This window comes from Nyctereutes procyonoides, unplaced genomic scaffold (genome assembly GCF_905146905.1).
Source record: "Nyctereutes procyonoides isolate TBG_1078 unplaced genomic scaffold, NYPRO_anot_genome, whole genome shotgun sequence".
In the NCBI taxonomy this organism is placed as follows: domain Eukaryota; kingdom Metazoa; phylum Chordata; class Mammalia; order Carnivora; family Canidae; genus Nyctereutes; species Nyctereutes procyonoides.
The window spans coordinates 1,574,460-1,594,908 of NW_026575159.1; the positions used below are offsets into that span (position 1 = coordinate 1,574,460).

The 20,449-nt window shown below is 35.1% G+C and overlaps 1 protein-coding gene across 1 annotated transcript in view; it reads left to right on the forward strand.

The window, feature by feature from the left end:
• The window catches only part of ZFPM2 (zinc finger protein, FOG family member 2), a 456,593-nt gene that overhangs the window by 81,262 nt on the left and 354,882 nt on the right, over window positions 1–20,449 (forward strand). Inside the window, exon 2 of the mRNA XM_055314244.1 lies at window positions 12,583–12,741. Within this exon, the coding sequence (XP_055170219.1) occupies window positions 12,583–12,741 (159 nt within the window). The remainder of the gene's footprint in view (window positions 1–12,582; window positions 12,742–20,449) is intronic.

Sequence of the window (20,449 nt, forward strand, 5' to 3'; positions counted from 1 at the left end):
TAATTGCCCAACAGGAAAACAAAAGAACGGCAAAGAACAACAAAAAGAAACCAAAAGCAAATTAAATAAAAAGCAACAAATCCATATTTAAGGCAAATCTTTATTTGAAAACAGGAAAGTGGGCAGCCCTGGTGGCTCAGCGGTTTAGCACCACCTTCAGCCCAGGGCCTGATCCTGGAGACCCGGGATTAAGTCCCATGTCAGGCTCCCTGCGTGGAGCCTGCTTCTCCCTCTGCCTGTGTCTCTGCCTCTCTCTGTCTCTGTATCTCTCATGAATAAATAAAATCTTAAAAAAAAATCTCTAAAAAAAAAAAAGAAAACAGGAAAGCATTTATATCTAAATGATTCAAGTTAGATGTATTCAAGAGTTAGAAACAATGGGTTTCAGAGTACAAATTCCCCTGCACTTGAGCCAATGCAGTGAATATTAGGGAAATACTGGTAAGTCTGATATCAAAATATTTTCTACTTGGAGGGAGGGGATGTGCATTTCTTTGGTTCAAGTGAGAGAGTGTTCAGGGTTGAGTAGCTGCTGGTGAGGACCTTTCTAGGCCTTCATCAAGTTTAGCTATATAATCATATTGAAACCAAAACTTTATAACCACCCTCAAAACTTCGAGAATGGATTTTCACTCTTGCAATTTAAAGGAAAAAAGTGAAATTCCATTTAGGTGGAAAAGAAGCTACCATGCCCGGTTTTCTTCTCATATATGGTGCCCTACAGACGCTTTTGCTGGAAGTGTGCAGGAATGTGTCTCCCGGAGGTTGGTGCAGGGTTTATGATGGATGCAAGTCCTGGAGTGCTGTGAGCCACCAGAGGAGAGTTCATTTATGTGGGCTCTCCACCTTTTGGCTTACCCTATAACTTCTGCCCGTAAAGGTGCTTGCTTTTATTCTATTGTGGGCTTTGTTGCCAAAGGCAGAGGATATTTTCTTTTTAAGAGAGCCCTTAGATGCTTCCTCCCGGTTGTGATGCTGGAGCAGTGTGGATAAGCTGGCTATGTCATCACCGGCACCCTACCTGCTCTCCTAATTCTCCAGACAGTAAGTGTTCTTCCTAAAAATTACAGCTATATCGAGTGCCTCTGTGTCTTTAGACGCTCTTTTAATGTGCTAGTATAAAGTAAAAGTCTTTTTGAAGATATATTTTATGGGCAAGTGCTTTCTGGGGCCTCTTGAGATGTTCACAAGTACTGAATCAAGGTACCTTTATGGTGGTTTAATGACAACACAGAACACTTGTTAGAAAGGGCCCTTTTGATATGTATCCCAGGGCATGTCACAATTAGAGTGAAGTGAACTGTTGATTTTGTTTGTACCTCCACTCACAAAGCCCCCTTCGTCGAGTGAGGCTTTGGCAACTACAGATGTCGTTTTCTTAATTCCCCACAGATGAAAGATATCCGCCAGGATGAAAATTTGGAAAATGACATATACACCTGCGAAATTGGGCAAATTCTTACAAAGTTTGTATTCCAACCAATACACAGGAGCCACAACAATGCCTTGTTTTGTGCGAGTTTTTTTTTTTTCTGGCTGTGCAAATAACATGTATGCAGGACTGTACAGGCTTACAGGGAATATTCATCATTATTTACTGTGTCAAACCCAAATGGAAGGCCAAATTGGCAGCATTCCAGGAGAAGGAAGCCACACCTATTTGTGAAAAATGGAACAGATTTCTGTAGCTGCCCTCACCTTGACTCTTTGGTTCAAGGGGGTGGTGCTAGGACATGTGGTATTGTGAGTGGCGTATGTAGGCTAGCTGTGAGGGCTGGCCATGATGCTGCTCCATAAAATCCCACAGATCACACCTGAGTTATGTATAGTCCTGATTATAATAAGGGGTTGGAGCAAGGGATGATGAGCAGGGGAATGTGTGTGACCTGGCTGGGACCTCTCGCTTCGCACTGATTGCCACTGATTGATTGGCCAGCTCTGTCTGGGCAGAGTGCCCTTCCTCTTAGCTCTCGAAATGCTAGAGCCTCAGAAGAGGAGATTGAGGAGAACGCTGTGCTATTTGAGGCTCTTGGTCTTCAAGACACTCAAACAGCAGACCTGGATTTTTAAAAATTGAGAAGCTGTCTCATTTGCATCAAGACTTTCTTTCTATACCATAGCCAGACTTGTATCAGGGGTTCTTCAGTAGAACAACTCCCCGGTCAACTGTTTGTATTATCCAGGATTCTTGAATGGGTATGGAGAAGCAACATTTGGGATCAGCCTCAAGTGGCCACAGTCTATTCCATGGCATCCCAGAGTCTCTGAAACAATGTAATTTGAGCATTTTATGGACTCTCGGGGATTATTTGGGAGAATGATGAACCAGAACTAAATAAGTAAACCTAACCTGCTACTTAATCAGGAGTAACTACATTGATTATCCAGGTGAAAAGTAGTTTGATTTCAGACCACCAGCTACAGGACATATGGTATCTATCCACATTTGAGGCATGAAGCCGTATTAAATGCAAGATGTCCTACTGTTTCTATTAAATGACAATAATAGATGTAATTGCTACTGGGGCAAAGTAACTTCTGTATAGCATTTATATTCCTACATAGCTGATCTCAACTTGGACATGCATCAGAATCACCTGCTTGCTTTGTCAAACACAAATAGATTAGCCCTACCCTCAGAGTTTCTGAAATTAGGTCTGAGGTAGAGTCTGATAAATTAATTTTGAATTTCTGGCAAGTTTTTAGAAGAGGTTAATGCCACTGGTCTAAGGATGACACTGTTTGCTGACAGACTAACTATAATCAGCCAGAGAAGTCAGGCATCATTTCAAGAGCAGTTATTTATATTTTTTTCCCAGAAGGTTCAATCAACAATTAATTGTACAAGAGTCATTTTAATAAAGCAGGGTAAGAATGGGTGTCATTAAAATGAAGGATTCAAAAAAAGGAAATTGATCTATTTGATGAGATGGAAGTCAGATTCAAACTTTATTAGTTAAGATAAAAAAAAGAAAAAAACTTTATTAGCTAAGAAAAAAAAAGTTTATATATACAATGGCCCAAACATGATGCAAATATTTTGTTGATTTTTGTCTTCTAATTAAATTTTCCCCAAAACCTTGCAGTGAATTGATATTTTTCCTTCATTTCCTGCATGTAGTTATACCTACTGGATGTTTTCATATAAGACAAATATGTTGCATATGAGACAAAGAAATGCATACCCAACTTTTAGGGACCATTCTTGATTAATCTTTGCCTTATGAAATTGTGTAAGTACATTAGTCATCAGAGTGCTTTGTTTAGCACCCACCAGCTAGTGCTTTTGTTGCTGACTTCTTAAAATTCAACATATACATTATCTTTGATTCTCTTTAGAGAGATATATATCTATTCTAGACTCAAGAGACAAGTACTTTTTCCCTATTTTTTATATCTCCACTTAAATAAGATGATTTTTAAAAATCAATTCTCTTGCTCGTACTAATTTAACTTTGTTATTAACTATGTAGGATATTATCAACTAGTTTTGTAGAATTTACTTTGTCAGATAAGATTACTGATTATAGTTTGGTGATTCTTTGATTTTTACTTTTTTTTTAGATTTTTATTTATTTATTCATGAGAGACACAGAGAGGCAGAGAGACATAGGCAGAGGGAGAAGGAGGTTTCCTGCAGGGAGGCTGAGGTAGGATTCAATCCCAGTTCCTGGGATCAAGACCTGAGCCAAAGGCAGACACTTAACCACTGAGCCACCCAGGTGTCCCTGCTTTGACATTTCTAAGGAAGGGGTATATTGATGTAGTGCCAGTAGTTTATTTTTGCTTTTGTTTCCCGTACCTCAGTAGACACATCTAGGAAAATGTTACTATGGCCAAGTGTCAGATAAATTACTGCCTGTGCTCTCTTCTAGGATTTTTATGGTTTCAGGTCTTACATTTAGGTCTTTAATCCATTTTGAGTTATTTTTGTATATGGTGCTAGAAAGTGGTCTAATTTCATTCTTTTGCATGTAGCTGTCCAGTTTTCCCAACACCATTTACTAAAGAGACTTTCTTCACTGCATCTTCTTGCCTTCTGTATCATAGATTAATTGATTATATAAGCATGGGTTTATTTTTGGGCTCTCTATTTTGTTCTATTGTGTATGTGTCTGTTTTTGTACCAGTACCATACTGTTTTGGTTACTATAGCTTTGTAGTTAGTATATCCGGAAATCTGGAATTGTGATACAGGCTTCCCAGTTGTGGAATGAATAAGCCACAAAAATAAAAGGCATAGAATAGGGGATATAGTCCATGCTATTGTAATAGTGTTGTCTGATGACAGATGTAGTTACATTTGTGGTGACTATAGTTTAAGGTATAGGGAGGTAGAATCACTATATTGCATACCTGAAACTAAGGTAACATTGTGTGTCAAATAAAAGAAATAAATAAAATGTGTAATTATTTTGTGTATAAGTCTATAAGGCTGTGAGTTTTTATTAATTCACTTAATAAATACGTATCAGCCACATATCATTTATAAGAGGTTCTGTGGATAAGTTTCTTACTCATAGTGCTTTAAAAAATCTAATGGACTATCTAACATATTCTGGGCAACATCTGATGTCTCTATTGTGACAGTAATATTCACTTAGGGGAAAAATTCCTGCTTGTCTGATCCCAGATCCCCAAACTGTCAGGATGAGGGTGGAGGGCACCCACTTTGACTAACCAGAAAAGAACCATGGATTTCACACTGTCAAGTAGAATAAACTTCCTTCAACAATATAATTAGCAATAATTTAAAGTTATGTGTCTAGATTTTTTTTAAAGGCTCAGTATTCTCTCTCCTTGATTTGGTCTTCAATTTTACTACAAAAAGACTCCTAAATGAACGGAGGAAATAAGAAAAATGCACTAATAATCAGAATTTAGGACGTCCAAGAAGCCTTTCCTGCCATCCCCATGTTAAAATGGAGCTGCTTTTAAAAAAAATAAATTTCAACCCTCATGTGCATAAAGTTAGCTAGATTATCTGGCCCCTTCTGCTGGCGCCATCCATCTTGTACACTGCTGTTATCCTAATACCTAACGCAGTGCCTGCCGTGTTCTTCACCCTCAATAAATACTCGTTAAACGAATAAAGAAAGAATGAATAAATGAATACATGAAAGTCTCATAAAGAGAACAAAATAATGTATAAGCCTTTCATCTTTTGTGCTTATTACCAATTAGGGGCTTTTTATTATTGAAATACATCACAATCATATGAAAATATATTGTTTTAGTAATGAATATACTCCCATATTTCTTTATGATAGAGTTACCATCTTCAATAAACTGAGAATAGCTTTATGGGGCTCTGGAGGGAGACCTGATTACAAAATATTTGAATTTCAATGCCATCTCTGTCACTAACTTCCTGGGTCAATGCACAAGGCATTTACTAATGAACTGAATTTTTTCAATGCCTGAGTTACTTCCTGGGAGTAGTCATTAGAGATTCTAGCTCAAATTTGTCATATTTCCTCATCCAACTTTGTTTTTCCTGTGATATCAGTGGCTAGGCTACTATGTAAGAGAGTTGCTGCTTGCGAGGTTTGTCTGTGTTCTGAGCAAAATTGCTATTTTCTTGTTAACTTTATTCAGTGTTAATATGGAGGTACCCAAAGCAAAGCATTTCAGGGCAGGGAGAACTAAAGAATTTAAATTGTTTTTGGACTTATACATAGGAAGTAGTAATACTGTCATCTGTAAAAATGGCCAAAACCTTGCAGCAGAGAATATTACTCTGTTTTTATAAAATCAAAGAGTTTGATTTCTTTCCCCTAAAGAAATAATTTGAATAAAACTTGACCCCCTTCCGTTCTTTTTACAATGGAATATGGTCAGATTTAACCCTCCATTAAAAATTCTCTAATATCTTTTTTGCATTAACATTTCAAAACTCAATTTAAATATTCACAGATCTCATTTTTAATAAACTTAACAAAATTCAGGTAATTTCCTTCAACTTTTTAGATTGAAGGACAGCAGTTGGTGTAGATATAAAAAAGATGTACAGCTATGAGCAAAGCCCCAAATCAATTATATATAAGAAATAACGTAACACATGGAAAGAAATTAATCAAAAAGAAGAATTTCTACTATATGATTCTCTGGTCTGCTACCTGCAGGCAACAAACGCAAATGAAAAAAAATCAACATTCTTCTAGCAGATAAGAGAAAAATTAATAAAAATGTTTCCTTCCTACTAGATCCCCTGATGCAACTATTGTTAAAAGTGAGTGACTGCAGGAAGAACTTGCTCGTTTAAATACTATTTTTTTTTTAGACTACAGAAATAAGGCTTTATTCTTGCTGTTAAGCTCAATTACATGAGTTAGTATGGATTTGCACTGTCCAAAGAGATCCCTCTTCCCTGCCCCTTCTCATTAAATGGCGCTGTGGGATATGCATGAGACAAATGTAATAGGAACCGAGTGAGAAGCATTTTGAGGTGTGCCTACAGGGTAGTGATGATTCATAAGGAAGTCTGAGTATAGCAGCTGAAAACTCTATGAGAGGAGCTACCGTGAACCACAGAATCCACCCCAGATGAAATTAGTGAAAATATGTTAGTACTCTGAAGATAGAAATGCTCCTACTCCCTAATGAGATAGGGAGGGGCATACTTTGGTGGATTTCTGCTTTTTAATTTAGAATTGAGTTGTTATTTCCCATTTCTGATTGAACGGGCAGGCCATCTATGTACAGAAAGTATGAAAGCTCAAATCTTTCTAATAAGAAAGATTTTACATTTTGTATTTTATGAAAATCATTCTGAATTTAACAAAGAACTATGAGGCTAGAATACAAGGGCTTTAGGCAATAAGACATCCAATTTAAGCATCAGTCCACTGCCTCATTTCCATCACATGTAGAAAATGTAACATAATTTTAGAATGAAAATTCTATTTTAACTCCTTTTACCTATCAATTAAAATATAGCATGCCAGTATAGAATTTTGACACATTTGTGTATTGCATATTAAATGTGAGCCAGGATTGGTCCATCCCTAGTTTATATGTTCATATTTACCTTTTGAAAGGTAGCATCACATGATAAATGTGGCTCAGTTATTATGTAATAATTAAAGCATGGCATATATTACTGCTTGAATTATCCGATTTAGAGATCCTAATGTTTTATATATTTAGAAGGTTTTGCATGACTTCTCATTTCTTTGTCTCAGTAGATCTTTTGTAAATGACTTTAAAGGGGCATGAAACAAAAGTTGGCAACTTGGGGAAAACATCATTTTCTTTTTCATTAATTTATTAAGATTTTGAGAAATGTACTCCATTATTCCATTGGTATGCATTCTTTGTTCTGTGCATAAGTAAAGTTATGTAAAGCTTGTGATGAAAGTTTTAATGTTAATAACACTATCAAAGATAAAAATGATCTGAAATGTTATACAGTATGAAGCACCAAAATAAAAAGGGTTGGAAATATTTGTATGTTTTCCAAATAAACTTACCTAACAGAATTTCTGAGCACGCTATGATGGATTATTATAATTATTGGGAATGATAATATTTTAATGTGACTTTCTTCCCACCTGTCAGTTGCAATCAAGGCTGCCCAGTATTCTGAAACAGTCTCATTTTGCTAGGTGGCTAGTCTTGTGCAGCCTCTAGAATGCTTAGAATATTAATGCATGGAAAGGAGATTGAATGCTTTCTATAGTTCCATTATGACAATGTGTTTTTCTTGTTTTAATCAGAAGACACACAAAACCAAACTAAAATAATTTTTAATAAATTAATGACAGTGAGTGCTTAAGAGAAAGGACCTCTTTGGGGGGATAATGAATCAAGACCATAGAATTTGACATTTCTTTCTCTTCATACTTGGCAATGTATATTAATTTCTGCATAATTTAATTTCTTTCTTGGGTGCTTCATTCTGAAGTGCTTTGAATTTATATGAACGAAGACAATCTGACATCAAGGTGAGGGTTGATTTAATTTATAGTGGGCTGCCTTGGTAGGAAGTTATTGATCGAGACAACATATGTTGGAAGACACATATATTTGATTTAATATTTACTGTGTTGGTCCTTACCATTTCTTGCATGTCCTCATAGTATTGCTTATTTTAATCTTTTTTCCTCTGAATTTATATATATATTGTCCCTGTAAGTGTTCTTTGTCACCTTCTAGCTCTTACTCCAGTGGTTATGAATGGGTTTCAGGGATTTCTTTAACCACCTGAAATTGTAGCAGTATTTTTCTCATAAATTCATTTGTCTGGGTAGTAAGTATTCCTCAAATTGCTTCTTAACCATCCAGTTCTTTATCTTCATTTTATTCAATTATTATGCCACCAGTATATAAGGCAGGACTACTTAATTTTGGACATCCCATGTGCCTTTACCAAAGGCATATCATTGAAACAACCACCAAATGAAAAATTTTGCCACACTTAGGTGTAGTTTTTGTAATATAACTCTTGGTACTGGCTAAATGCAAATGTACCATGCATTGGACGGCCACCGTATTGTCAGGTGTTGTGAATCTTCTTAGCTTCAGCTTTATCTCTAGAGGGCAAAGATAGCTGTGGTCCATTCAAATGGTTCCTGAGTACCCAGTTATCTCCCCTTCTGAAAATGGAAGTATTACTTTGTGCCCACCAGAATCTTCCAGTAATATCTATTCTTCATCGAGTATAAAATGTGGAAGGATGCCTACTCATTCTGAGAGACGGTTAACAGCATTATGGGCCTGACGTATAGCCCCATTGTATTCAGGGTTTAAGGATGTACAGCTAATTAGTAGCATTTTAAAATGAGGTATTTATATTTATACTCATTAAGACTATTAATTTTGGCAACTGTATTTCAATATCTATAAATCAGAGGCAGTCGAAGAGCTGAAATTCAGATTTCCTTACACTTGCCTGCCAAGTGGCCTCAATCAGAAGTAATTTTCTCCATGAAGGCACATGGAGCTCAGTCGTGAGCCTTTTCTGAGTAGATATTATTATTTGTGTCAAATTATGTGTGATGATTTTTCTGAAGTGGACTTCTGTGCCCACTAATCCATACACACGAGGTTCCTTCATTCCTTCCTTCATTGGTGCTATTAATTGTACTTGTGCTTCTACTGTCTCTTACGCTTTTAAAATGTTAGTTTACGGCCACCGATTATCTGTAAGGTTTTCCTGTTAAAGAAACATGCAATATAGAGAGTAGAGTGAGATCTGATCTTAAAAAACCATAATACTATGCATTTTAAGAGAAACCTTTTTTTGTCAGAGCCCGATCTGATAGCATGGTGAAAGGAATGGTTAGTAATTTCTCATTTTAAAGTACAGTAAGTTATATAAATCTGACACTTGCTTTGGGAGAGATACAAGTTGGCTATGAAAGCACCTTCCTGTGGACTAGTCTAAATATTGGTGATGAGATCTCGTGTATTTAGAACAATGAACTCAAGAATTTTTCACCTTTCATGTGGATTTTTGTAGTTTGGTTTTGAAAATAAGTGTTTCTTTTCAATTATATACTTGAGGTTGCAAATTGATAGCCAGCATATAAAATAAAAGAGCCCCTGGAATATAGGATACTATATTATCAATTAAGATCTTATCACAATCTTTGATAAATAAAATATAAATCTAAATAGATAGCCATAACATGGATGGCTTAGTTGGAGGTTTACTATAAAGTGTAGATCGGTGCTTTGTGGTTGTTTCAAGTTTTCACATGAGCTTTCTGTTCCATTTTTATAAAAACTATTAAGTTTTAATGATATACCATTAGAGCTAATTTGTTGTCATTGGATATTTTAAATAATTGTTCCATTATGTACTATCTTAAATAAAAATCCTTCCAAGAACGTTAGATGTATGCTTAGAATTTAATTTTTTTAAAAGAAAGCATTTTTAATACTATTGATTTTATTCTTACAATATACATGAATTATCTTTATAATATATAGGCTTCTATAATTGAAGAACATCCAGAGATGAAAAAAAAGAAATTTACTAAAATATATGTGAATTATTTAAAATATTTATTTTACAACCAAAGAGTTATTTTTTTTAAGATTTTATTGATTTATTCATGGGAAACACACACACAGAGAGAGAGAGAGAGAGAGAGAGAGAGAGGCAGAAACACAGGCAGAGGGAGAAGCAGGCTCCACGCAGGGAGCCCAATGTGGGACTCGATCCCGGGACTCCAGGATCACGGCCTGGGCCGAAGGCAGGCACTAAACCACTGAGCCACTCAGGGATCCCCGAGAGTTATTTTTGTTAGCAAAACTCAGAGCTGAGTATATATTCCAGAAAAAGTCTATATTGTCATTTCTGTTATAACTGATATTAAGGCAGTTTCTTTGTAGACTGATTTAGTATGGATATAAATTATGTAAATAATTAAATATTAGTAACCAAGAATTTTAGTTTTGGTAAAATCTGCAAGAAAATCTTCCTAATTTTTCTGGGGAGGGAATCTAATATTTTGTAACACATATTCTCAATAATCTTAGAGCAGCAAGAGGTTTCTCAGTTTTTAAAGACAAACTTTAAGCATCTATGAACAAATACGCTAATAAAAGTTAAGCATTTCAGAAGATTTTTGCGTTTTATATATTTATTTATGAAGGAACGTGTCTATAACTACTGAAGAATATTTGCATAGTAGTACAGTATATTAATAAAAGATATTTTAAAATCTTGGGTTTTTTGCATCAGTTTTTTCATTTATTAGCTTGTAACCTTATTCTGGTTAAGTAATTTCCTGAGCTTTATTTTCCATATCTACAAAATAAAAAAATAGTGTTAATTCTCCTACCTACTTTGGTGGATTATTTTAAAGATAACATAAGAAAGTGCTTTGAAATCTTACTTGAAATACAAATATGACAGCTTTACATGTCTTATTTTGACCAAAATTGTCATTACAATGACAAATTACAAAATATGGAAAATATTCTATTATATTCTTCATTTACTTAGAATTAATAATTAGAATTATCAGATGAATGTTTAATGATCATAATATTTTGTTATTACTATTTATGTATTCCTTGCATACTTGCTACTTGACATAATTGTTTTAAGAGTTAAAAATTATACTTTTAAACTTGAAAATAATGAATAAGAGATAAAAACTTATATGAGATCTGTGACTTTTGAATGTAGTTTGTACAGAAATCCATGTTTTGTTTTGTTTTGTTTTGCTCCCTCTCCACCTTGAGGATAAGAAAGCACATTACAAACATTACCAGTGTTTGGAATTAAGGCATTCTTTTTTCCTTAAAATTTATTATTTTGAGGAAGAGAAAAAAATAAATTGTAAAAAGGATAAAGAAACTCCATAAGAAGTTTTTTGCTTGGATATCCCTTAATTTAAATCCATGCAACTAGTTTTGTCCATGAAAATCTGCCCTATGATTTCTGTCGTCCGTTTGGAAACTTTTTTTTGGGAAAGTATCAGATGTATTACTGTTTTTATGTACCTATTCCTCTTTGCCCCACATAGATTAAAATTGTAATATGTGCACTAATTTAAATTATTTATAAGATTTCTTCTTTGGCCCTGAAATTTTCCTAGCACATTTCTAAGAAGTGAGAGAGAGACTGCCGAAGCCTTTTAAGTAGTCAGCCTGTCTGATGAGACAGTGGATGTGACTGACAATTAGTACAAATTAACATAATTGTGTTCTTTGGATAACATGCCACATTGCTTCTTTTAGGAACAAATGCAGGCTTCTGCTTAGTTAGATGAGTCGGATACTTTGCTCCTTTAGGACGGTCAGAGATTCACAACCAGCCATGTGGTATCCCCACGTAGTCCACTTTAGAGCCATCTGAACAACTACAGCCCTCCTTTTCCTTTCAATAAAATAGGGCCATTAATGTAGAGCACCTCACTCTCATTCACTCTAAGGGAGTTGTATTTTTATTACTGAAAAAGTATCACATAAATACAAATTACAGTTTTTCATTAGAAAACTACTTTTCATTTCAGAAAAAATTCAATTAATTATGAATAGGGTTATGCTTTCATCAGGGAGAGAAATATGTAATTTTTCTTCAAGCCTCAAACACATATAATGAAATCTTTTCTTGGAATCCACTCTTAAGATGGATTTTTAAAAGTATAGACTTTATTAAAATCTCAGTTCAATTAAAATGCATTCAATTACTTTAAATCTTTATTAAAATCTCAGGTAAAATTGTACAACGATGTAAAAGAGACTTGTACTCTTTACCAGGCAGTTAATTCTAACAAATGAACATAAAGTGCACAGGTTTTGCAATTCGGGAGAGAATTTTTTAAAAAAAGGAGAAGCAGCTTTGGGTTTGGAATTGGGGGTGAGGAAAGGTTGAAGATGGAGGTTGCATTCTATACAGTAACTTCAGGTACTGCTTCCCTTCCACTTCTCATTATAGATCATTGTTTCTTGTGAATATGAAGGTGGCATTATCTTGTGTGAGTCCCCTTAGTAATATTGCTTGGTGTATTCATAGAATGCATTTTTTTTCTCACCACTTTAATCAAAAGACCCTATTAAAGGATTTTATTTCACTATCTTCTTTGGATGTTTTTGGTACAGTGTCCCTGATTCTTTTTCAAGGGCCGCTAGAAGATGCCATTGAAGAGGAAGAAGAAGAGTGTCCATCAGAGGAAACAGACATCGTCTCAAAAGGGGACTTTCCATTGGAGGAAAGCTTTTCTACAGAATTTGGGCCTGAAAATCTGAGCTGTGAAGAAGTGGAATACTTTTGTAACAAAGGTAATCATTAATGGCTAGATGCAGTCTGTGAACCCATTTACTTAGATGATTTTGTGAAGTTTAAAAAATGCGCTGATAGAGTATAATACTAGTGCTCGAAGTGCTGATAATGTAATTCAAGAGTCTGAAAATACCTGCAGAATTTTTAAAACACAAAATGCTATTATGAGGACTAAAAGAAGTAATTCCACTTTAATAAGTCATTTTGTATATTTAAAAATATTTTCCTGTTGATTGGCCAATTCTAATATATTTTATTTTATTTTTAAAAAGTTTATTTATTTATTCATGAGAGACAGAGAGAAAGAGAGAGAGAGAGAGAGAGAGAGAGGCACAGACACAGGCAGAGGGAGAAGAAGGCTCCATGCAGCGAGCCTGATGTGGGACTCGATCCTGGGTCTCCAGGATCACACCCTGGGCTGCAGGCAGTACTAAGCCGCTGAGCCACTGGGGCTGCCCTCTAATATATTTTATGTTCATCATGTATTCACTTATTCTTTTACAAGTATTTATTGAATGTCAGTTGCTTGCAAGGCACTGAATATAAGCACTGAATAGGGCAGGTAGTCCCAGCCCAAGGTTCTGGCTCACTCCTTTTAAAAACAATGCTTAAGGGGCACCTGCCTGGCTCAGTCAGTAGAACATGTGACTATTGATCTCAGGGTTGTGAGTCTGAGCCTCATGGCGGGCATAGAGTTAACTTAATAATAAACAAACAAACAAAGTGCTTTAGGTGTTTGACATTGACTTTCAAAACTGAGGATGGTGCTTTTTAAGATATCGTTAAATAAGAAAATACATGCGATTTTCCCACCCTAGATACTCTTTTAACACTTTAACATTATGTTGGAAGAAATACCTGAGACAATACATCTCAGTTTATTTCCACCATTAACTTGGAGCCAGGTGGCCTCCCCAGTAACCCGTCTTCATTAGGCACATGTACTCGCTTGCTTTTTTTTAAAAAGTGTGTTTAAAGGTCTTTCATGATTTTTAAAAAAAATATATTCTCTTAATTTAATTGTTTTGTCTTTGCAAATGAGATGGGTCTTCTCTTGCCTCCTGCACCAATGCACAGTTTCACAAGTGTTTGGGTCACTTTATTGGTTTAAAAGAGCCGCTTTTTTTTTTAAGTGTATTTTACCATGACTGTGTGTCTCTATATGTCTGCGTTTGTGTATATGCCATTTTTATTTTATTTTATTTTTATTTTTACACCTATCCATTTGATACACATTGTTCAAATTCCCATATGACTTTCTCCTGTTGCTGGTGGTTAGAAACAAAAGAAGTCAGCCAATTCTCATCCCTATGGTCAGTAGAACCCTAAAAATTGTGGAAATGGAATGGCAGCACTAGCATCTGGCTACCCTGAGGTTTAGAAAGCCTCCTTGACCATTAACTCCTAAAGACCTCACAGTGACTTTGTAACCTGGTGCCTGTCTCCTGCATGGGAGACTTTTGGTTGAAAATGAGAATGATATGGACTGAGTAGTTGGTAATGTTGACTTAGATTTCAGGGCAAATTAATATTTTCTGTACTTGTTTTAGATGCTAGGACCATTATAGTAGCCACAACAATACATGTAAAAGCTGGCTTGAAATGAGTGTTTAAATCTATATTTAAAGAGATTTCATTTTCCTTCTTTGACAGGAAATATATTCTTAAATGTATCATAGAGTACCTGCCTTATGTTACAGGATCACAATAAATAAAAGGAACCAAGAGTTATTAGCATGTACCACTTATCCTACCTTGTAAAAAGAGGTAGTATGTAGTATGTGGATTCAGACATTTTTGTCAACTTAATCCAGAGAGGCAGTAGTGATACCACATTACATTTTGGGATGATCATTGATTAAGGGCTTGCTTAGTGTAAAAATATAGAACTCCAAATTTTAAGTTAGTAGTATATTAGGAGAAATATATATAATTATGTACATAATTAAAATACAACTTGATATAAAATTATACATAAATACATCATTAATGTATTATATGTTATAAAAATAAGTTTCTAATATTTAGTTTGAAATTAGAAAGTAAGGATAGGTTGAAAGAAGAATTTTCATTTTCACATAATATTTTGCAGGATAAATGACTGTAACTATTAAAAGTGCTATTACCTTATTTAATAGGAAAATAAATTCATTATTTTACTCTCATAAAATGGGAGGCCAGGAGACTTTCACTGAAGTCAGTAGGAACTGGTAGAAAAGAGAGCCAGCTCTTTGACAGATATTGAATCCCCTTGAGGTGATAGTAAGGATGCCATCCATTTTTCACTTAAGTTGATTGGCTAGAATAGGAAGAGAAAATTTTCTCCCCAGAAAATTAGAACTAATCTTTCTGTAGAAATTCACATATTAGTCTCAGTGACACACAATTCTGTTTTCTTTCCAGTTGCAGGGAAGGTAATAGGTTTGGCATTAAAAGAGTAGAAGTATTTAAATGGTTAATGATGCCACCGTCATGTGGAAGGAGCATATAAGAACTGTTCTGAAGGAAAATAATTTCAGCTTGGGCTCACTGATGAAACATATTTTTTGCACATATTTTAAGTCATTTACAACTTAAAAATTGTGTGTGTGTGTGTATATATATATATAAATACAAATTTATATATTTGAAAATGAATTTGATTATTTGGAATGTCTCTTCATCTAAAGATCTAGCCATGATTAAGATCTAGCAAGGACATGGTTTCTTTACTGAGTTCCAGGGAGAACACTTTTGAACATCAAATGCTTTCTTTGTATTAAACAAAGGATAGTAGTTAAAAACTCAGGTCACAAAAACATGGTTAGAGTATCTTAGGTGTTCCAAACAAGGTATTGGGACAATCAATGAAGGATACTGAGGATACCCAGTTACAGTTATCTTTATATCTTAGCAACTGGGTTGTGTCTAAAAGCAATCATATGCCATTGTATTCCTTTTTCATTAAAAAAATAAGGAAAAACTCTTTTTTATGGTACATCTATGAAGATACACCTTTTCATAAATAAAAGTTCCTACTTCCTTTTGAAATTGAGCTACATTATACAGGATATTTTAGTATTTAAAATGATTCTGTTCTTATTGTTGTGGTATTTTTCTCAGTTCCATATGATATAGTCTATTTACTTGTTGGCAAAGGGCAGGCCTTTTTACAAGTCTTGAAGTATTTATTAATATTATTGCTAGTCATTATTAAACATATGATTAAATACGATCCCAATCACTCTTATAATGTAATATTCTACAGAAATGTCAAAATGTTGGTCAGAATTTTATGTCAACATTAAATGTATTAAATTCTTAATCATACGATTCTAAGTCATAAATATTCACAATTAAAAGTGGAAAAGATTACCTTTAATAAGCCCTTGTTAGAGTTGCAGGCCTCAAATTGGAACCTGACAGTTTTGTTGAAGTTTCTTATGTCACTTTTTACTTTATGTTAGTTGCATATATCATGTCTCCATTTTTCATCTTTCAAATGAATGAAATGAATTCTATTTATTAAAAGATGCTCTTCTCAAAGTTGCTTGCTATCCTTAAATTTTAGGAATTTCAGCAAATATAAAGCGATACTTACAATTTGCATCACCCTCTTTTGTGCAATGAGTTTAGATCATTTGGCACCTTGCCTTACAGTATCTCTGAGAGGAAGGAAACAAGCAAGAATTATTTCCTTGAATTTACAGATGACGAAGACATCAAGGCTAGGTCCATAAGTGCTACACATTTCCTGTGGCACTGGATTATATGCTTCAGTGATTTGTTTTCTGACTTTCTCTGGTTTATGTAGCAAACATGGAAGTACATCAATGCATGTTTAGAACTAAGCAAACTAATATAAATTAAAACATAGGTGGTCTGGAAAGCAACCAGGGGAGCTTTTAGTAGGTGACTGCTAGCAGGTGGGAGCTCTTATTATATATTAGTGATTCTTTGCTAAATACAGAGACAATAAGTTTCATGGTGGAGTTGACATGGAGCAGTTCTAAAACGGGTGTCCGTTATTAATTATTTGCAGAAAGAGTTCACTCATTGAAATACCCAAGTTTGTTAATGACTGAAATTAAGTAAACATGTCTTGGAATACATTCCAAGAGGATGTCACAGGTTATGTGAACAGGAAGAGAAGTGTCAGGTCACTATCACTGAAAGCTAGGAGAACATACTGTTATTTAAAAAAGAAAAATCTAGGAGGCGCCTGCGTGGCTTACTTGGTTAAGCCTCTTGCCTTCAACTCAGATGATCTCAGAGTCCTGGGATTGAGCCCCACATCAGGCTCCCTGGTCGGCGAGGAGCCTCCTTCTCCCTCTTCCTCTGCTTCTCCTGCCCCTATTCGTTCTCTGTTCTCTCTCTCTCAAACAAATAAAATATTTTTTAAAAAAGAAAATCTGAAGAAATTATGTCACTGAACTTTGAATTATTAATGATTATCTAGAAAAGGTAGTGAGGGTCCTTACAAAGTATTTCCTGGTGACATCATCTCTAAAAAAAAGGCTGAAAGGGATAATGATGCCATTAAAGTTAATTTTGGAAGAAACACAAAACTTAATTTGAATCCTAGAATCTATATATGGAGAATGGTCAGAGAACTCACTGGGTGAAGTGTTTATTAGCCTAGATGTTTATTAGCCTAGCCAGTCTTCAATCTGGGAAGATTGAGGTTGAAAATAAGGGGGCATAATGGAAATCCATAAAATAAGGAAATTGACATAGTGTAACAATGGATATTCTTACACATCCAAAAATATTTGACACAGGTAGTATGCAAAAATTACAGTTTCTTTAAAATAGGAAAGTGCATGGGATATTAAAGGAAATAAAATATAAGCTGAGTTACTCAGACTTGGTTAAACTCTAACACCAAAAGTAATTGATACCAAACCAAAATCAGACATAAACAGTTATTTAATTAGATTGGCAGAAGCTTCCAATTCTGTTGTTGATAAATTCAGTTCAACTCAGCCCATATATTAGGCATCTGGTATATGCCAGACCCTCTTCTCAGTTCTGTGGGTACAGCAGTTGACAAAAGTCAACCAGTTTCACTCTCAGGAGGAGACAGATAATAAATAAGCAAACTCCTATTGTGTAATTTGATGGGTGGTGTTGAGCGCTATTAAGGAAAAGCAAAACAGGTAAGGGTAACAGAATGATTGTGTGTGTGTGTGTGTGTGTGTGTGTGAGAGAGAGAGAGAGAGAGAGAGAGAGATTTTAAAAGAGTGATGGGAAGCGTGAACTTTGAGCAGAGACCTGAGGGGAGGAAATGAGTTCCCATATTGGGTACTGGGGTGGAATCTGCCAAATCTATGAGGCTAGTTTTGCACGAAGCCAGAAGAGGACAGCAGAGAGCTGGGGAGTAGGAGAGGTGGAGCCATACCTGTGCAGCTCCCTCTAGGAACCTGTTGGATTCCCACCACTATGGAAGGCTCCAGCGAGCCACAGAAGAGAGCTGAGGTGTTAACTGGGAGAAGAGGCATGGTCACCATATGCTTGTTTATACCCCGAAAAGAAAAGCCTGCAGAAAGTAAAGGTTCAAGTAGGAAATGGAAACGAGCAATTTGAGAAAGCTGTCAGGAAATACAGATAACCCCAATCAGAATCATCCCTTTAGCCAGGGGCTTGATGAGACTCCATCTGTAGCTCATTAATGTGGTTTCCGAAAGAGCAATTTGGGGTGTTTGAGAATGATATGAGTCACTTTGCTCCCTTCCACAATACCACATACTTGTATCAGAAAGATAAAGAGTAGAAGATGTGATTATCAGAGTCGGTTTTATCATTGTGCTTAACTCTTTTCTGCCTTTGCGTTGTCAGACTCCTTGAAATGTCCCTCCCCCACATTCCATTTCTTTCTATCAGTTTATGTAGCTTTGTAGTTTCACTTAAAAATTAAGAAATAACTGAGGAAAAGCCATATTTCTCTTTAGTAACAAACTCAACCCTAGATTATTAGCATTTATCCCCCTCTTCCATGTTAAGGTAAAGCAACCAAAATATTATCTAGATCCTTAATACTGAAAAGAAGAAAAAAGAACACACATTTGGTTGTGGGATTAGTAACTTCTTGTTTTTCATTTGTTCCAGTGTCAAACATATACACTGTTTTGTTTTCTATTTTCTTTTTATATTATTATCATTTTTTTAAGTTAAGAAAGTCTGTTTATTTGTATCTCATAAACCCTTCTCAATCGTTGAGCTTTCTTTCCTCCTCACTTTTTAATGACATGTTTTTGCCTCCTCTGATGCTTGGGCAAGTGGAATCAGAATCTGCAAAAGGCAGCTCTACCATAATCACTTTGAGTTCAATAAAGAAGGAGATCTTTACTGGCAACTTGTTCCTTTTTTCTTAACGGGATTAAGAAGCTGAGCTTTTAAAATTCTTGTATATAACATTGACATTTCCAGGGTGTGTTTGGACCAGGGAGTTCAAAGAGAAGGAATAAAAAAGAAAAGCCAATATGACTTTGTTTTTTACCTTGCTGGAGGAACTGTTTGTGCAAATCGCCTATAAGCTTATTGACCTGAATCTTTGACTCCTTGTTTTCTCTGGATTTGGCTGGAGTGGAGACACTGATGGAGCCCCGATAGAGCTGATTGAACAGCCCCCAGCTTTGCTTGGCACGGACCTCCTTTCCCTTCTGCACCACCTCCCCCTCCCTCCACATGACATTATTGTTCCTTGGCAAACTCTCTTTTCCTGGATCCAGTACCTCTTTTTTTTTGACATTTATTTTAAAATCCTTACATTTTTCTTACATAAGTCATCTAACAATGCAAAACGGGAAGTAATGCTTTTTAGAATATAGAAATAGAAGCTATACTAATGTTGTGCTTGTGTTTTTATCTCAGGAGATTGTAAGAAAAAAATAATACCTCTGGCATTGTAGTATCACCCTTTTATGGACATCTTAAAATCCCCCAAACGTAGTTTTTGTTTAGAATCACATGGAGTTTTTCTTAAACTACAATTATTGGAAAAAATGAGAGAGCATTTGAAGGCAGTTTGTTCTTAGGAGTCAGCATTTTCTTGGTTTTGATGGAACCAGAGGGTGTACAAATTTTTTCCATGACTTAGTGTTTTATATATGAGGGTCAGATCAAGCTTTGCCTGTCTACCTCATCTCTGATCCCAGATATATCATCATAATAATTTCAACAAAATTAAAATGATTGATTTTATGTAATGTTGAAATGACTCATGATGATATCATTTATATGAATCGTGTATGATAATATAGACTACGTTTTTGCATATTATAAGCTCAAGTTATTGTTTTGTCTGAAAGATGACCACCAACAGATCTTCAGTGTGCAGTCCACTAAAGATATTTTTGAAATATTATAAGCCTTGGCAAATTATTTAATTGCCTAATTCTCTCATTATTTATGAAGTCATTTCATGATAAAGTGTTTTCATTCTGCTTCTACCTGACTACATAAGATGTTAAGAGGTATTTGCCTAAGTTTTAGTTATCTTCTTATTTTATATCAGCATTGTTGTTGATAGTAAAAATTGAAAATTAATATAAAGTCATGTTTTACCACTTAGAGGAATTGACTTTTTGGTTTTCTATGTAAGGTTTTGGCAAGGGAAAGAACATTTTTTGACCTGCAAAATTTACTGCAGTTTGTTGTTTTCCCCACAATGTTGAAAGCTAGAAGAAGAGTTAAGAATTTATTTAATCTCCTGGTACTATGTATGTA